Here is a 19,083-nt window from a genome sequence, read left to right on the forward strand (position 1 = left end):
GGCATGGAACAGTCAGTGTTCCTGATCATAGTGCAACAGTGGTCGAGTGTGTCGGGGTCCCTGGTGCTGCAGGTGATAGGCTGATGATAACTGAACAGAGATTTCTTCAACGAAGCCTGTTTGACCAAACATCAGAATGGGGAAGAAATGTGATCTAAGTGACTTTGACTGTGGAATAATTGATGGTGCCAGACGGGGTGGCTTGAATATCTCCGAAATTGTTGACCTCCGGGGATCTTCACACACAACAGTCTCTAGAATTTATTGAGAACGGTGTGAGAAACAAAGTGAGTGGTGGTTCTGTGGGAGGAAATGCCTTGTTAATGAGAGAGGTCAAGGGAGATGTCCAGTCTGGTTCAAGTTGGCATTAAGGTGACAGTAACTCAAATAACCGAGTGTTACAACAGTGGTGTGTAGAGGAGCGTACAGCACCTGGAACCTCGAAGTGGATGGGCCACAGCAACAGAAGACCACAAACAGACACTCAGTGGCCACTTTAGGAGGTACCTAATAATGTGATCGCCAAGCGTAAATCAGGCATTTTCAGGCCAGAGTGAGACAATGCTCTCCCAAAGGTACATTTATGAATGCTATGCATGGTTTACAATCGGCTAGTTTTGGGGTTATGCAGATGTACACTTCTGCATTGATAGGATGCAGAAGTGGGCTGAGAAGTGGCAGATGGAGTTCAACCCAGAGAAGTGTGAGGTGGTACACTTTGGAAGGACAAACTCCAAGGCAGAGTACAAAGTAAATGGCAGGATACTTAGTAGTGTGGAGGAGCAGAGGGATCTGGGGGTACATGTCCACAGATCCCTGAAAGTTGCCTCACAGGTAGATAGGGTAGTTAAGAAAGCTTATGGGGTGTTAGCTTTCTTAAGTCGAAGGACAGAGTTTAAGAGATGCGATGTAATGATGCAGCTCTATAAAACTCTAGTTAGGCCACACTTGGAGTACTGTGTCCAGTTCTGGTCGCCTCAGTATAGGAAGGATGTGGAAGCATTGGAAAGGATACAGAGGAGATTTACCAGGATGCTGCCTGGTTTAGAGAGTATGGATTATGATCAGAGATTAAGGGAGCTAGGGCTTTACTGTTTGGAGAGAAGGAGGATGAGAGGAGACATGATAGAGGTATACAAGATATTAAGAGGAATAGATAGAGTAGACAGCCAGTGCCTCTTCCCCAGGGCACCTCTGCTCAATACAAGAGGACATGGCTTTAAGGTAAGGGGAGGGAAGTTCAAGGGGGATATTAGAGGAAGGTTTTTCACTCAGAGATTGGTTGGTGCGTGGAATGCACTGTCTGAGTCAGTGGTGGAGGCAGATACACTAGTGAAGTTTAAGAGACTACTAGACAAGTATATGGAGGAATTTAAGGTGGGGGGTTATATGGGAGGCAGGGTTTGAGGGTCGGCACAACATTGTGGGCCGAAGGGCCTGTAATGTGCTGTACTATTCTATGTTCTATGTTCTAAACAGGCCTTTTATCCACCGAGTTCCTGACAACACTGTTCCTAAAACAATCACATCTTTATTCTCTCTGCATTTTCACCAGCTCTCTGCAAACGTAACCAGCCAATTGATCAGATTTCTGAACGGTCCATGAACCCATGAACACACCTTCAGTATTATGTTTGCTTTTGCAATATTTTTATACATTCCTACTGTAATTCATAGTAATTTTATAAATTGCACTTTATGGCTGCCGCAAAACAACAACTTTCACAAGAACGTCAATGGTAGTAAACCCGATTCTGATCTTTAACATCACGTGGACTTTGAGAGATTATCACTGATCCTTTGTCAAGGTCGAGGATCGAACAGCAGAGGGAGCCTTTTCACCGCATACACAGCAGTGGATCAAGAAGGTGTCTCAATTCATCTTCTGAAGGATGTTTAAGATATGATCACAAGAAGACCATAAGACTCTGGAGCAGAATTAGGCCATTTGGCCCATCACGTCTGCTCTACCATTCCATCATGGCTGATTTATTATCCCTCTCACCCCATTCTCCTGGATTCTCCCCATAACCTTTGGCATCCTGACTAATCAAGAGCATATCAAGCTCCGCTTTAAATACACCGAATTACTTGGCCGTCAAAAGGACTAGAGTATAAAAGGAAAGATGTAATATTGAGATTTTATAAAGCACTGGTGAGGCCTCACTTGGAGTACTGTGAACAGTTTTGGGCCTGTTATCTTAGAAAGGATGTGCTGAAACTAGAGAGGGTTCAAAGGAGGTTCACAAAAAAGATTCCAGGATTAAATGGCTTGTTGTATGAAGATCGTTTGATGGTTCTGGGCCTGTATTCGCTGGAAATCAGAAGAATGTGGGCTGACCTAATTGAAAACTCTCGAATGGTGAAAGGCCTTGATCCAGTGCATGTGGAGAGGATGTTTCCTACAGTGGGGAGTCTAGGACCAGAGGGCACAGATAGAGTGGGTGTGGAGAGGATGTTTCCTGTGGTGGGGGAGCCTAAGACCAGAGGACACAGACAGAGTGCATGTGGAGAGGATGTTTCCTGTGGTGGGGGAGTCTAGGACCAGAGGACACAAATAGAGTGGATGTGGAGAGGATGTTTCCTATAGTGAGGGAGTCTAAGACCAGAGGACACAAATAGAGTGCATGTGGAGAGGATGTTTCCTGTGGTGGGGGAGTCTAAGACCAGAGGACACAGATAGAGTGGATGTGGAGAGGATGTTTCCTGTGGTGGGGGAGCCTCAGGCTAGAGGACGCAGCCTCAGAATAGAGGGACATTCATTTAGAATGGAGATGAGGAGGAATTTTTTAGCCAGGGCAGCTGTGGAGGCCAAGTCTTTACGCATAATTAAAGCAGAGGTCGATAGATTCTTTATTGGTCAGGGCATGAAGGAATACGGGGAGAGGGCAGGACATTGGAGCTGAGAGGAAAATTGAATCAGCCATGGTGGAATGGCGGAGCAGATGATGGGCCAAATGGCCTAATTCTGCTCCTATATCTTATGGTCTTATAGTCTTATGGTCGTAACAGCTGTCTGTTGCAACATATTCCACAGATTCATCACCTTCTGGCTGAAAAGCTCCTCCTAATCTCTGTTCTAAATGGATATTTCTCAATTCTGAGGCTGTGCCCTCTGGTTCTAGACTCCCTCACTGTAGAAAACATCCTCTCCACATCCACTCTATCTACACCATTCATTATTCATAGAACATTGATAGTACAGCACATTACAGGCCCTTCAGCCCACAATGTTGTGCCGACCCTCAAAACCTGCCTCACATATAACCCCCCCACCTTAAATTCCTCCATATACTTGTCTAGTAGTCTCTTAAACTTCATTAGTGTATCTGCCTCCACCACTGACTCAGGCAGTGCATTCCACACACCAACCACTCTCTGAGTGAAAAACCATCCTCTAATATCCCCCTTGAACTTCCCTCCCTTACTTTAAAGCCATGTCCTCTTGTACTGAGCAGTGGTGCCCTGGGGAAGAGGCGCTGGCTGTCCACTCTGTCTATTCCTCTTAATATCTTGTAGACCTCTATCATGTCTCCTCTCATCCTCCTCCTCTCCAAAGAGTAAAGCCCTAGCTCCCTTAATCTCTGATCATAATCCATACTCTCTGAACCAGGCAGCATCCTGGTAAATCTCCTCTGTACCCTTTCCAATGCTTCCACATCCTTCCTATATTGAGGCGACCAGAACTGGACACAGTACTCCAAGTGTGGCCTAACTAGAGTTTTATAGAGCTGCATCATTACATCGCATCTCTTAAACTCTGTCCTTCGACTTAAGAAAGCTAACACCCCATAAGCTTTCTTAACTACCCTATCTACCTGTGAGGCAACTTTCAGGGATCTGTGGACATGTACCCCCAGATCCCTCTGCTCCTCCACACTACCAAGTATCCTGCCATTTACTTTGTACTCTGCCTTGGAGTTTGTCCTTCCAAAGTGTACCACCTCACACTTCTCCGGGTTGAACTCCGTCTGCCACTGCTCAGCCCACTTCTGCATCCTATCAATATCTCTCTGCAATCTTTGACAATCCTCTTTACTATCTACAACATCACCAACCTTTGTGTCGTCTGCAAACTTGCCAACCCACCCTTCTACCCCCATATCCAGGTCGTTAATAAAAATCACGAAAAGTAGAGGTCCCAGAACAGATCCTTGTGGGACACCACTAGTCACAACTCTCCAATCTGAATGTATTCCCTCCACCACAACCTTCTTCCTTCTGCAGGCAAGCCAATTCTGAATCCACCTGGCCAAACTTCCCTGGATCCCATGCCTTCTGACTTTCTGAATAAGCTTACCATGTGGAACTTTGTCAAATGCCCTACTAAAATCCATGCAGATCACATCCACTGCACTACCCTCATCTATATGCCTGGTCACCTCCTCAAAGAACTCTATCAGGCTTGTTAAGCACGATCTGCCCTTCACAAAGCCATGCTGACTGTTCCTGATCAGACCAGGATTCTCTAAATGCCCATAGATCCTATCTCTAAGAATCTTTTCCAACAGCTTTCCCACCACATACGTAAGGCTCACTGGTCTATAATTACCTGGACTATCCCTGCTACCTTTTTTGAACAAGGGGACAGCATTCGACTCCCTCCAATCCTCCGGTACCATTCCTGTGGACAACGAGGACATAAAGATCCTAGCCAGAGGCTCAGCAATCTCTTCCCTCGCCTTGTGGAGCAGCCTGGGGAATATTCCATCAGGCCCCAGGGACTTATCCATCCTAATGTATTTTAACAACTCCAAAACCTCCTCTCCCTTAATATCAACATGTTCCAGAACATCAACCTCACTCATATTGTCCTCACCGCTATCAAGTTCCCTCTCATTGGTGAATACCGAAGAGAAGTATTCATTAAGGACCTCGCTCACTTCCACAGCCTCCAGGCACATCTTCCCACTTTAATCTCTAATCGGTCCTACCTTTACTCCTGTCATCCTTTTGTTCTTCACATAATTGAAGAATGCCTTGATTCCTTTACCCTACTCACCAAGGCCTTCTCATGACCCCTTCTTGCTCTTCTCAGCCCCTTCTTAAGCTCCTTTCTTGCTACCCTATATTCCTCAATAGACCCATCTGATCCTTGCTTCCTAAACCTCATGTATGCTGTCTTCTTCCACCTGACTAGATTTTCCATTTCACTTGTCACCCATGGTTCCTTCACCCTACCATTCTTTATCTTCCTCACCGGGACAAATTTATCCCTAACATCCTGCAAGATATCCCTAAACATCAACCACATGTCCATAGTACATTTCCCTGAAAAAGCATCATTCCAATTCACACCCGCAAGTTCTAGCCTTATAGCCTCATAATCTCATAATTTGCCCTTCTCCAATTAAAAATGTTCCTGTCCTCTCTGATTCTATCCCTTTCCATGATAATGCTAAAGGTCAGGGAGCGGTGATCACTGTCCCCCAGATGCTCACCCACTGACAGATCTGTGACCTGACCCGGTTCGTTACCTAATACTAGATCTAGTATGGCATTCCCCCTAGTTGGCCTATCAACATACTGTGACAGGAATCCATCTTGGACACACTTAACAAACTCTGCCCCATCTGAACCCTTGGAACTAATCAAGTGCCAATCAATATTAGGGAAGTTAAAGTCACCCATGATAACAACCCTGTTATTTTTGCACCTTTCTAAAATCTGCCTCCCAATCTGCTCCTCTGTATCTCTGCTGCTACCAGTGGGCCTATAGAATACCCCCAGTAGAGTAACTGCTCCCTTCCTGTTCCTGACTTCCACCCATACTGACTCAAAAGAGGATCCTGCTACATTACCCACCCTTTCTGCAGCTGTAATAGTATCCCTGACCAGTAATGCTACCCCTCCTCCCCTTTTCCCCTCCCTATCCCTTTTAAAGCACTGAAATCCAGGAATATTGAGAATCCATTCCTGCCCTGGTGCCAGCCAAGTCTCCGTAATGGCCACTACATCATAATTCCACGTATGTATCCAAGCTCTCAATTCATCACCCTTGTTCCTGATGCTTCTTGCATTGAAGTACACACACTTTAGCCCTTCTACCTTACTACCTTTATACCCTTTATTCTGCTGCTCTTTCCTCAAAGCCCCTTTATATGTTAGATCTGGCTTTACTCCATGCACTTCTTTCACTGCTCTATCGCTCCGGGTCCCATCCCCCTTGCAAATTAGTTTAAACCCTCCCGAACCATGCTAGCAAACCTGCCAGCAAGGATATTGCTCCCCCCTTGAGTTCAGGTGCAACCCATCCAATCTGTACAGGTCCCACCTTCCCCAGAAGAGATCCCAATGGTCCAAAAATCTAAAACCCTGCCCCCTGTATCAACTCCTCAGCCACGCATTCAACTGCCATCTTCGCCAATTCTTACCATCACTATCACGTAGTACCGGCAGCAATCCTGAGAACACCACCCTTGAGGTCCTGTTCTTCAGCCTTCTGCCTAGTTCCCGAAACTCACACTTCAGGACCTCATCCCTCTTCCTGCCTATGTCGTTGGTCCCAAATTCAAAACATTTCAATGAAATTCCTCCCCCCCCCCATTCTTCTAAACTCCAGCAAGTGCAGGCTCCTCATATGTAAATTATAATAATAGCTTATTTATAGAGCACCTTTCACACAGAGGATGTGGTTCAAGGTGCAAACATGAAAATACCCTGTAAAATAAAAAAAATTTAAAGATCCGTGAAAGTAAAAGACATGCCCATTATCTTTTGAGAGAGATTGTTTAAAGAGACAGGCAGAGGAAGACCTGAGAGCTCGATCAGGATTGTTAAATTACAATAATTCTGTGATGTAGTCTGGTACCAAACCATTAAAAGCTTTAAAAACAAGTAAATATGTTTCCCAATCTTGTTTTTGGTTAAAAGTCTAGCAATCGGGCTCTGAATGGGTTGTAGTTTGTCAATAGATTGCTTTGGAAGGCCAATAGAAAGTCCAATGCAGTAATCCAGTCTATTCGATATAAAGGCGTGAATTAGTTTTTCAGCATCAATATGTGACAGAAATTAATATTCTTCTGCAATATTTCTTAAGTGTAGAAATGCTTCTCTGGTCACTTTCTTCACGTGGGCTTTAAAATTCAAATCTGGATCAAGGATAACACCTTTTGGCTTTGGAACCAACCAAAAATATTTTGGTTTTATCTTCATTTAGATTTAGGAAATTATTGCAGCCAGAGATGATAGGGTGTTAACAGCATCAGGCTCAACCGAGATATACAATTGTGTGTCACCAGCATTACTGTGGAAATCGAGTTTAATTTCCCTAACGATGCCTCCTAAGGGGAGCGTGTATAAGAAGAACAGGCGACCAAGACAGCTTCCCTGAGCAACATCAAAAGGTACATAGTATTACTTAGTTGTTCCCAGAATCACTCTCGGCAATCCAATGCCAGCACACCTTTTCTTAGATAAGTGTCCCAAAATGCTCACAATACTTCAAGTTCAGTCTGGCCAATGCCTATTAAAGCCTCGCCTAACATTCTTGATTTTATATTCCAGCTCTCTCGAAATGAATTCCAACTTTGCTTTTCCCTTCCTTACCACAGACTCAACCTGCAAGTTAACCCTGCAGGAACCCTGCACAAGGACTCCCAAGTCCCTTTGCACATCCGATTTTTGAATGTTCTCCCTGTTTAGAAAATATTCTACACCTTTATTCCTTCTATCAAAGTGCGTGACCATACACTTCCCTGCATTATATTCCATCTGCCACTTCTTCACACATTCTCCCAATCTGTCTGAAGTCCTCCTGCAGACTTCACATTACCTGCTCCTCCACCTGTCTCCATATCTCCTGTAATTTAACCACAAAGATATCAATTGCATCATCCAAATCATTGACATATTATGTGAAAAGCGGTCCTAACACTGACCCCCCAGTGGAACACCACTGGTCACCGGCAGCCAGCCGGTAAAGGTATGCTTTACTCCCACTCTGCCTCCTGCCAGTCAGTCAATCCTCTACCCATGCTGGTATCTTTCCCTGTACTACCATGGGTTCTTATCTTATTAAGCAGCCCCTTGTCAAATGCCTTCTGAAACTCCAAGTAAACAACAGAATTTCCCTTGTCTATCTTACCTGCTTGTTATTTCCTCAAAGAATTCCAAGGGATTTGTCAGGCAAGAATAAGAGTAACCATGCCCACTTTGGCCTATTTTATCATGTGCCTCAGACTACCCTGAAACATCATCCTTAATAATGGACAGCAAAGGCTCCCCCTCTGGCACTCTACCTCGAGGGTACCCAGGAAATTCCTACCACCATGGCTAGGGTTGGTTACTGGGGTGCCTCCAAGCAACTCCAGAAGGTAGCAAGCATTTCCCACTGACCTGGACTCCGTCGTGAGCGAGGAAGTTGCGCGCGTCAGCCTCGGTGGCGAGCTGGAGGCAGGTGGCTCGGCCCCACACGGGGCATTGGTGCACCAGCAGCTGAAAGGCCCGCTTCTCGCTGTGCCGGTAACACTCGTTGAAAACGTCTGCAGTCACAAGGGGAGTAAGTGTCAGGTCAATGCGGGCAAGCTGCCAACCCCCACTGCCAGACTACTACCCAGCCCCACCAACGATGCACCTGCTTGGCTGAGGAGCAGGAGATGTGGAGTTACCACCCACGAAGTGTGACTGCACGCCTTTTGGTCAGAACGGCTGCTAAACGTTCAGCGCTCACAGCTCATGGAACAGTTGATCCAGGAAAGGCCACTCATCTCTCAAAGCCCGTGCTACTAATTTCTCTCACGTACGTGAAACAGATGTCCGTGAGGATACAAGCCAGCCGATTTGGGGAAACAGTAGGGAGTGTGGAGGGAGACGAGTAGAATTTGGGGCAGTACGGTGGTGTAGTGATTATCATTGCCCTATTACAGTGTTAGCTACCTGGTATCGGCCAAGAGCATGTATACTTTCCCTGTGAGTGCATGGGTTTTCTCCGGGTATCCAGATTCCTTGCAGGTTAATTGCTTACATGGGTGCAATGGGGCGGTGGGGGCTCATTGGACCAGAAGGGCCTGTATAAAGTCAATAATTTGTTCCCTTGGATGATGCATATTGATGGGTGACCTAACACCTATCAAGAATATGAGGGGCATAAAAATGGGAAACTGATTTGAATACTAAAATTGATGAAACAAGTTGATCAAGACTATGTCTTGACAGTATGACAAATACAACAAATGTCTGACTAAGATTAGTACAATATAATTTTTTACATCAATTATATATTACACCACAAAAAATAAATAGATTAAACCCAAATTTATCTGATCAATGTTTTTGATGTAATCAAGGAATTGGTACTTTTTTACACTCTGCTTGGTCTTGTTTTAAAATTCAATCTTTTTGGACAAATTTAAGAGTTTTACTGGAACAGATTATCGGAACACAACTTCCACACAACCCAATATTATTTTTACTAGGTCGTATTGAAGGGATAAAACCGAAACCCAAATTGAACAAGTATCAGAAAGAATTCATAAAAATTGCATTGGCAGTAGCCAAAAAGGCTATTGCAGTTACTTGGAAATCGGATTTATACTTAAGTATAGATTGTTGGAAGAATGAAATTTTTAGCTGCATTCCACTTGAAAAATTACTTATAATTTAAGAAATAAATATGATATATTTCTGAAAATTTGGCACCCTTATTTACAAAAGATAGGATTAAATATATAGGTGCTCCGAAGATAAAATTGTTGGTCATCTGGGGAAAGAAATAAATATATATATTAAAGCTATTTTGAACTCCATGGAGCATGTGGGGATCTTCCGATATCCAGGTACTCTTTCTTTCTTTCTTTCTTCTTTTCTTCTTTCTTTTTTTCCTTTTTTTCTCTTTTTCATATATATAGGGACATGTTAGGGGGGGAGTTAAGGGGAGGGGGAGGGCTGATATTATTTCTTTCTATTCTGTAACCTATTTGAAAATTCAATTAAATTTTTTTTAAAAAAGAATATGAGGGGCAAAGAGTGGGCGAAAACCCATAATCTTTCAGAGGCCAAATCAGTAGTGTTTTTAAAGTGGAGGTTGACTGGTAAGGGTGTCAAAGGTTATAGGGAGAATGCAGGAGAATGGGGTTGAGAGGGATAGTAAATCAGCCATGATGGAATGGTGCTGCAAACTCGATGGGCTGAATGGCCTAATTCTGCTCCTATGTCATGTTATCTTTTTCTCAGGGAGATTTTAAAGGGACATCGGGGCAGCTTCTTCACACAAAGGATGGTGCATATTCTGACTGAGCTGTGCCGGGAATTGGTTGTTAGAACGGGGACACCAGCAACATTTAAAGACGGTCTAAATAAGTACATGTGGCCGGTGCTGCCCGCAGTGTTCGCTCAGCAGAAGGTGAGCTGTATTGTGTTTCAACTGCAGACTACTGCGACAGTCATGGACTCGGAGTCCTGGACTTTTTTTTGTGTGTGTGACTGTATTTTACTGATATCTTCCACGTGCTGAAGTGCCTTGTGTTGTGTGACTCTTGGCACTGTGTATTGCACCTTAGTTCCCGGAGTAACGCTGCATCGTTTGGCTGTATGTGTGGGTATTCCTATATGGGTGAATAACAATTAAACTTGAACTTATGGATACAAGAGGTTTAGAGAACCAAATGTGACAGAAAGGACTAGCTCACTGGGCAACTGCATTGCCATGGATAAGTTAGGCCAAAGTGCCTGTTTCCTTACTACAAGACTCTGACTCTGTGAGTGGGTAAGTAAGACTAGGGATGGATTAGTTGTGATGGCAGTGGAGGTTAGGTTACGTTGAGTGGGGTGAGTATTGCTTCGAGTAGTTGGATGATGGGTCGGGTATTGGAAAAGGGATTGGGATATTGGCCCAGGTTGAATGGTGGTAATGGTTAAGGCTGAGTGGGGCATTAGGGTGAGTTCTAAAAAAAAATCAAAAATATCACATTTAGAATATGCAGGTATTGTAAATATGAAGACTTTTTCAAAGAGTTTAACGTTCTGACCGGCACTGACATAGCTCTGGAAGATTTAGTGCAATGCATACAAAATGCTGGAGAAACTCAGCAGGTCAGGCAAAGAGTAAACAGTCGACATTTCAGGCCCAAACCCTTCTTCAGAGAATTTAGTGCCAACTTAGACGGTACAGTCCTTCAAGATCAAAATCACCAGACAGGCCCTGCCTAACATGGAGTCCCTCTCAGAGAGACTAGTGTTAACTTTTGACAGATAGGTAACAATAGTTTGCAAAGATTACTCGGGAGATTCATAAGACTGCAGATTCTGGGATATGGAGCGAATGAACTTAGCAAGTTGAGCAGTGACTGAGGAAGCAGTGGGCTGGTCAACGTTTTGGGTTGAGAACCTGCTTGTGGATTCGTACTGGGATATTGAAGAGGTTCAGTCAAGGTTTACCGCCCTACTGAATAATAATGGCTGTCCCCAACCCCCATCGAACCCAGATCTCCAGTATTTCTCCTGCCTACTCAGTGGGTTCTGTACCTACGGCCAGTTGCTGAAATGTGGAAGCCATTTCCTTTATAACCTGGGCTCCTTCGGCTTCTGTTTCCAGGCGGGACATTCCCCTGAGGAGCAGGCAGGCACCGAGACCCGAGGAAACTGACTCTCCGCCCTGGGAAGGAAGAAAATAAAGAGAAGGTGAAAAACTCCTTTCTTTTTGTCTCATCCCCACTGCTTGACTTAGTTAGAAATCAGAGGTGCAAACGGATTTTGGAGTCCCAGTGCAGGACTCTCTAAAGATTAACTTGCAGGAATAAGGCAAATGCAATGTTAGTGTTTATTTCAAGAGGACTAGAATATAAATGCAAGAATGTAATGATGAGGCTTTATACGGCACTGGTCAGAACATACCTGGAGTATCGTTAGCACTATTGGGCCCCTTAGCTAAGAAAGATGAGCTAGCATTGGAGAGTGTCCAGAGATGTTTTATGAGAATAATCCTGGGAATGAGAGGGTTAACATATGAGGAGTGTTTGGTGGCTCTGGGCCTGTACCCACTGGAGTTTAGAAGAATGAGGGGGGAATCTCATTGAAACCTACCTAATACTGAAATACCCTGATAGAGTGGATTTGGAGAGATGTTTCCAATAGTAGGAGAGTCTGGAACAGTGGGCACAGCCACAGGATAGAAGAATGTCTCTCTAGAACTGAGATGAGGAGGAAATTCTTTAGCTTGAGGGTAATGAATCTATGGAACTCATTGCCACAGACAGTCATGATGGAACTGTGGAGCAGACTCAATGGGCCAAATGGCCCAATTCCTTCACGAAGTTCAGTGCAATACATAAGATATACTATAAAGTACAATATTATATAGCTGTATGTATGTGCATACATACACTGAGGTATATAATGTGTATTTCTCACTCCTGAAATGCTAACATTGCATTTGTTTTCCTTACCACCAACTCAACCTCCAAGTTAAGACCATAGGATATGGGAGCACAATTGGGCCATTTGGTCCATTGAGTTGGCTCCGCCATTTCATCATGGCTGATCCAGTTTTCCTCTCGGCCCCACTCTCTTGCCTTCTCACTGTATCCCTTCATGTCCTGACCAATCGGGGATCTACCAACCTCTGCCTGAAATCTACATAAAGACGATCTCCACAGCCGCCTGTGGCGAATAATTCCACGGATTCACCGCTCTGTGGCTGAAGATATTCCTCCTTTTCTCCATTCTGAAGGGATGTCCCTCTATTCTGTCCTCTGGTGTTAGACTCTCCCACCTCTCCACATCCACTCTATCAAGCCTTTTACCATTCAACGGGTGTCTGGGGGGTCACCCCTCATTCTTCTGAATTCTCATGAATTCAGGCCCAGATCCATCAGACGCCCTTCATATGTCAAGCCTGGAATCATTTTCACAAACCTCCTTTGAACCCTCTCCAGTTTCAGCACATCACTTCTAAGGTAAGGATTCCAAAACTGCTCATAACACTCCAAGTGAGGCCCCACCAGTGGTTTACATCCTTGCTTTTATATTCTAGTCGTCTTGAAATGAATGCTAACGTTGCATTGGCCTTTCTCACCACAGAATCAACCTGCAAATTAACCTTTAGGGAATCCTGCACAAGCTTTGCACCTTAGTTTTTTGTATTTTCTCTCCATTTAGGAAATAGTCAACCCTTTCATTTATTCTACCAAAGAGGCTTTAGCTCTTCGAGACTCCTGCGAGGAGAAGCTTCATTTAGAGGAAGCAAAGGAAAGAAAAGCTCAGGTTTTTTAGTTCTCTTTATATCTGCTCATCTAGGGACAGTAGGGATGGCAGACAGGAGAGTGAAATGCTCCTCTTGCAGGATGTGGGAAGGCTGTGTCCCTGATGACTACAACTGCAGCTTCCAACAAACCACGTTAAGGAGTTGGGCTGGAACTGGATGAACTCCAGATCATTTGGAAGGCTGAAGGGGTGGTAGATAGGACGAATAGAGAGGTAGTTACATCCAAGGGGCAGGACAGAGGAAACTTGGGTGACAGTCAGGAAGGGGAAAGAGGTTAAGGAGCCTGTGCAGAGTACCCCTGTGGGCATCCCCTTCAACCACAGGTATATTACTTTGGATACTGAGAGGTGGGGGGGAATAACCTAACAGAGGAGAGCCACTGTAGTCAGGTCTCTGGCACTGAGTCTGCCTCTGAGACTCCGATGGGAAGGGGGTAAAGAGACGCTGTGGTGATAGGAGATTCGTTCGTTAGGGGAGCAGACATAAGGTTCTGTGGGTGAGAACGAGATTCTTGGATGGTATGTTGCCTCCTGGGTGCCAGGGTCTGGGATATCCTGAACTGAGTCCTCAGCATTCTTATGTGAGATGGGAATGGCCCAAAGTTGCTATCCATGTAGGTACAAATGACGTGGGTAGGATGAGTGATGGGGTTCTGCATAGAGAGTTTCGGGAGTTTGGTGCTAAACTAAAGGGCAGGACCTCCAGGACAGTGATCTCAGAATTGCTACTTGTGCTGTGCTAGTGAGGCCAGAACTAGGAAGACTATATCGTTTAATACGTGCCTGAGGAGTTGGGGGTAGGAGGGATGGCATGATTTTTCGATCACTGGGTTCTCTTCCAGGGAAGGGAAGCCGAATCAGAAGGAACGGTTTGCACCTGAACCGGAGGCAGACTAAAATCCTAGTGGGAAGGTCTGTTGGTGCTGCATGGTGGGGATGCCAGAACAGTTAGTGGAGAGGTTGTAGCGGCAGATGTTGGTAAGATCTCAGACAAAGTTAGGAATCAAAAGGTTGAGCTTGGTGTGACTAGTGTCCGATGTTGCCTGAATTTCAATGCGAGAAGTGTCACAGGAAAGACAGATAATTGTGCTGAGGTTGAGGTAGCTGGTTTACAAACAGAGGCAATGTGCAGTGAGGAGAGGCTATTGATAGGGCAAAATTGCAGTCAACAGGATGAGCTGCAAGGTAAAAGATGGACAAAATCGAAAAGGGACTAAAGGTGTGGTATCTGAATGCACACAGAATACAAAATAAGGTAGATGAACTTGCAGCACTGTTGCAGATTAGCGGGTATGATGTTATAGGCATCACTGAATCACGCGTGCCAAAAGGGCATTGTTAAAATAGTCGAGGGAACTTCAATATGCAGGTAAATTGGAAAAATCAGGTTGGTGCTGGATTACTGGAGGGGCAATTTCTAGACTGCCTACGAGATGGTTTTTTAGAGCAGCTTCTGGTTGAGCCCACTAGGGGATCAACTATTCTAGAGTGGGTATTCTAGAACGCAAGCAGGCTTTTTCCACTGAGGCTAGGGGAGGAAAAAAACCAGAGGATATGGGTTAAGGGTGAAGGGGGAAAAGTTTAAAGGGAACATTAGGGGGGACTTCTTCACACAGAGAGTGGTGGGAGTGTGGAATGAGCTGCCAGATGAAGTTGTAAATGTGGGCTCACTTTTAACATTTAAGAAAAACTTGGACAGGTACATGGATGAGAGGGGTATGGAGGGATATGGTCCAGGTGCAGGTCAGTGGGACTAGGCAGAAAAATGGTTCGGCACAGCCAAGAAGGGTCAAAAGGCCTGTTTCTGTGCTGTAATGTTCTATGGTTCTATATTTTATGAACTTACTGACATATGTCAGTGATAACGAACCTGAACCAGATACTGACTCTAATGACAAGCCTTGGAAGTGCTGGACCTGAGTGGCTGACTCCAATGAGACGAACAAGCTGCAACGTCCTTACAGCGGGAATTGAAGCTGGGTTAACGGTTTCCTCTGGCTGCGCTGGTTTCTTCCCACATCTCCAGCTTTGTGCACATTGGTAGGCTAACTGGTCTCTGCAAATAGCCCTACATGTCTAGGTGAGTGGCAGAATGGGGGGGTGGGGGTAATTGATGGGAATGGGAAGGTAGGGAGAATACATAGACACAAGAGTTTCTGCAGATGATGGCAATCTGGAGCAACACACACAAAATGCTGGAGGAATTCAGTGGGTCAGGCAGCAGCTATGGATGGAATTTAACGGTGATGTTTTGGGCTGAAACCCTTCATCAGGAAAATACATGGCAGGGAAAACTAGTGGGCTGCCCCCAGCACATCCTCACCTGTGTTGGTCGTTGACGTAAACGACACACTTCACTGACTGTTTCAATATACATGTAACAAATAAAGCTACAGTAATCTCTTTCTTTCTTCTAACAGCAAGGAGAAGGAGTGTCCAACTTGGGCAAACAAACGTAACCTTCTTCTGAAAAAAAACTCACCATTTCCCAGAAGTAGGTGGCCATCTTGCTGCGCTTTTGAAGCACAGCCCAGATGAACAGGTCAGCCCATGGGTTTGCAGCTTTCTTCTTTCGATAGGAATCCTCCTGGGGATTCGATAACTGAAACAGAGACATAATTGGGTCAGGCGGTCAGTCTGGCACTCACCCCTTTGAGACGGAAAGATACAGCAGGAGAATGAGTCTGCCCTTGACATTGTGGAAGTGTGGCATAGCTGAAGGTGCTGGTGTTTGCATGGCCAGGATACTAATCTTGCTGTTCGATTGGATGCCAAAGATCCAGCAGCAAAAGGAAAGGGAACTCGTGGAATCCTACAGGTTCTGGGAAACTCCTTCCTCTCACCCAACTCCACAATTTAAGTGTCCCATCAGCAAGGGATCACCCAGGGCACCATGCACAAAATGCTGGAGGAACCCAGCAGGTCAGGCAGTATCTACCGAAAGGAATAAAGAGTTCTCATTTCGGGCCGTGACCCTTCATCAGAAAGGGGGAAGAAACCAGAATGAGAAGGTGGGGGGAGGAATAAAATGAAAAGCTGGAAAGTGATAGGTGGAACAGGTAAAGGGATGAAAGAGAAGGAATCTGATAGGAGAGGAGAGTGGAATCATGGGAGGAACGGAATGAGGAGGGAGGTGATGGGCAGGAGAGGACAAGAGAAAGGTTGAAAGGGGAGTCAGAATGAAGAATGGGAAAAATAGAAGGGGGAGGAAGGAGAAATTACTGGAAGTTAGAGAAATCAATACTCAGACCATTAGGTTGGGTGCTATCCAAGTGAAATATCCAACCCGACAGAGACCTCATGGTGGCAGGACAGGGGGCCAAGGACTGAGATATGGAAGAGGAATGGGAAGTCAAATTGAAATTGGCAGTCACTGGGAAATCCCACTAGTTGTGGTAGGTGGAGTGAAGGTGCTTCCAGTGCATAATTTGTCCCCACAGGCAACGACTACACATTTAAACGCAAAGCCAGGGAAGGCTAGGTGATGGTAAAGCTGCTTACTCTTCTTGTTTCTCACTAATGAGGGAAAGACCAGGCACTTCCCTACGGAATGAATGGTGGAGTCACCTGTTACCACTGGATCAATCTGGATTGGAGAGCATGCCGTTTGAGCAAAGGTTGAGCAAACTAGGGCTTTCCTCTTGGCAACAAAGGAGGATGAGAGGTGACTTGATAGCGTTGTACAATATGATGAGAGGCATGGATCGAGCAACAGCCAGAGACATTTTCCCCAGAGTGGAATTGGCTAATACCAGGATTGGAGGGATAGGAGATGTCAGAGATAAGGTTTTTACATCAGAAAGTGGTGAGTGTGTGGACTACATTGTCAGGGGAGTGATACAGAAACTGTCATTGAGACTTTGGAGACATTTAAGAGACTCTTGGGCATCTGGATGTAAGAAGAAGAGGGCTACATATGTGGGAGAAAAGGGTTAGATTGATCTTAGAGTAAGTTGAAGGGTTGGTACAATATTGTGGGCCAGAGGGCCTGTACTGTGCTGCAGAGTTCAATGGTCTACGTTCTAAGTAGATTTCAGGTTGCACCTCGGCTAGAGAGTTGCAACTCAGACCTGAGCTCTGCCTCGCTGGAAACATTTACCAGTCTCTGAGGGTCTGCAGGTTAGGCAGAACAGAAAGGACCAGAGTTCACAAGAGAGGTTGTACCTGCTTTAGTTTGACATTTCTATATGTTAAAGGGATCTGAGTATCATTGACAATGCACACATCCCCAGAGCCCCTGGGGAACTATAGAGGTTTCAGATCGGCCATGATTGAGGTGAACAGCCATTGGACTTGAGGGACCAAATGGCCTTGTGTTCATCGACTGATCTGAGCTCCTTACGAACCTACAGAAGAGAAATCCCAGTTTCCAATAAAATGATAGAACTACGTAATTCTAAAAGCCAAAACTCAATGTAGTTCTTACCGATTTCACTTTCCAGGAGCCGGACATCTGGAAGAGTTCACTGTAGAGTGGATCACAAACATCTCCCAACAGATCATTTAGCACTTTCAGCACCTCACAGAGCGTGTAACTCCGCCGATCCTCACACGGGTCCGTGCTCCCTAGGGGAGGCTTTGACCCCCTCCCCTGGGAGAACCACCTCTCCTCATGCTTCTTGCGGAGCAGGGTCTTGAGGAGGCAGTTCTCGGCCACCGAACTGTAGAGTTCCTCCAGCCGCCCATAGGAGAGGTACTCCACCATGTTGGTGCCATTGTCGATGAAGAGCTTGACAAATTCTGGTTTGTTGTTGACAAGAGCTGCTGTCATGGGATCTTCCAAGTGACAGGTCTGGCGGGGAAACAACAAGAGAAATCTATGACCAGAATGACCTATAAATCTAGACACTGCCTCATCATTCTGCGTGTATTGCTTTGGATTTCCAGCATCTGCAGACCTTCTTGTGTCAATGACATTTATCTTATTTTATTCAGAGATACGCACTGTAACAGGCCCTTCTGGCCTCATGATCTGCTCAATTATGCCCATGTGACCTATTAACCTACTAAGCATTCATCTCTGGAATAGGGGACGGAACTGGAGAAAGGATGTAATGCTGAGGCTTTATAAGGCATTAGTCAGACCACATGGACTATTGTGAGCAGATTTGGGCCCCATAACTAAGAAAGGATGTGTTGGCATTGGGGAGGGTCCAGTGGAGGATCACGTGAATTATGCTAGAAAAGAAGGGGTTAACATGAGGAGAGTTAACAGAGGACATACATGGTAAATGGTAGGGCATTGAGGAATGCAGTAGACAGAGTGAGCTAGGAATAATGGTGCATAGTTCCCTGAAGGTGGAATCTCTTGTGGATAGGGTGGTGAAGAAAGCTTTTGGTATGCTGGCCTTTAGAAATCAGAGCATTGAGTATAGGAGTTGGGATGTAATGTTAAAATTGTACAAGGCATTGGTGAGGCCAAATTCGGAGTATTGTATACAGTTCTGGTCACCGAATTGTAGGAAAGAAGTCAACAAAATAGAGAGAGTACAGAGGAGATTTACTAGAATGTTACCTGGGTTTCAGCACCTAAGTTACAGAGAAAGGTTGAACAAGTTAGGTCTTTATTCTTTGGAGCGTAGAAAGTTGAGGGGGGACTTGATAGAGATATTTAAAATTATCAGGGGGATAGATCGAGTTGACGTGAATAGGCTTTTTCCATTGAGAGTAGGGGAGATTCAAACAAGAGGACATGAGTTGAGAGTTAGGGGGCAAAATTTAAGGGTAACATGAGGGGGAATTTCTTTACTCAGAGAGTGGTAGCTGTGTAGAATGAGCTTCCAGTAGAAGTGGTAGTGGCAGGTTCAAAATTGTCATTTAAAGTAAAATTGGATAGGTATATGGACAGGAAAGGAATGGAGGGTTATGGGCTGAGTGCAGGTC

General features: G+C 45.1%; 1 protein-coding gene across 1 annotated transcript in view; it reads right to left on the bottom strand.

Moving 5' to 3' along the window:
• LOC140719218 (transient receptor potential cation channel subfamily M member 4-like) overlaps nt 1-19,083 on the bottom strand; it is a 124,341-nt gene that overhangs the window by 57,364 nt on the left and 47,894 nt on the right. The window contains exons 11-14 of the mRNA XM_073033660.1: nt 17,627-17,992; nt 15,683-15,802; nt 11,464-11,593; nt 8,338-8,483 (exon numbers count right to left, since the gene is read on the bottom strand). Of these exons, the coding sequence (XP_072889761.1) occupies nt 8,338-8,483; nt 11,464-11,593; nt 15,683-15,802; nt 17,627-17,992 (762 nt within the window). The remainder of the gene's footprint in view (nt 1-8,337; nt 8,484-11,463; nt 11,594-15,682; nt 15,803-17,626; nt 17,993-19,083) is intronic.

The sequence above is a fragment of the Hemitrygon akajei genome, chromosome 31 (genome assembly GCF_048418815.1).
Source record: "Hemitrygon akajei chromosome 31, sHemAka1.3, whole genome shotgun sequence".
Classification (NCBI taxonomy): Eukaryota; Metazoa; Chordata; class Chondrichthyes; order Myliobatiformes; family Dasyatidae; genus Hemitrygon; species Hemitrygon akajei.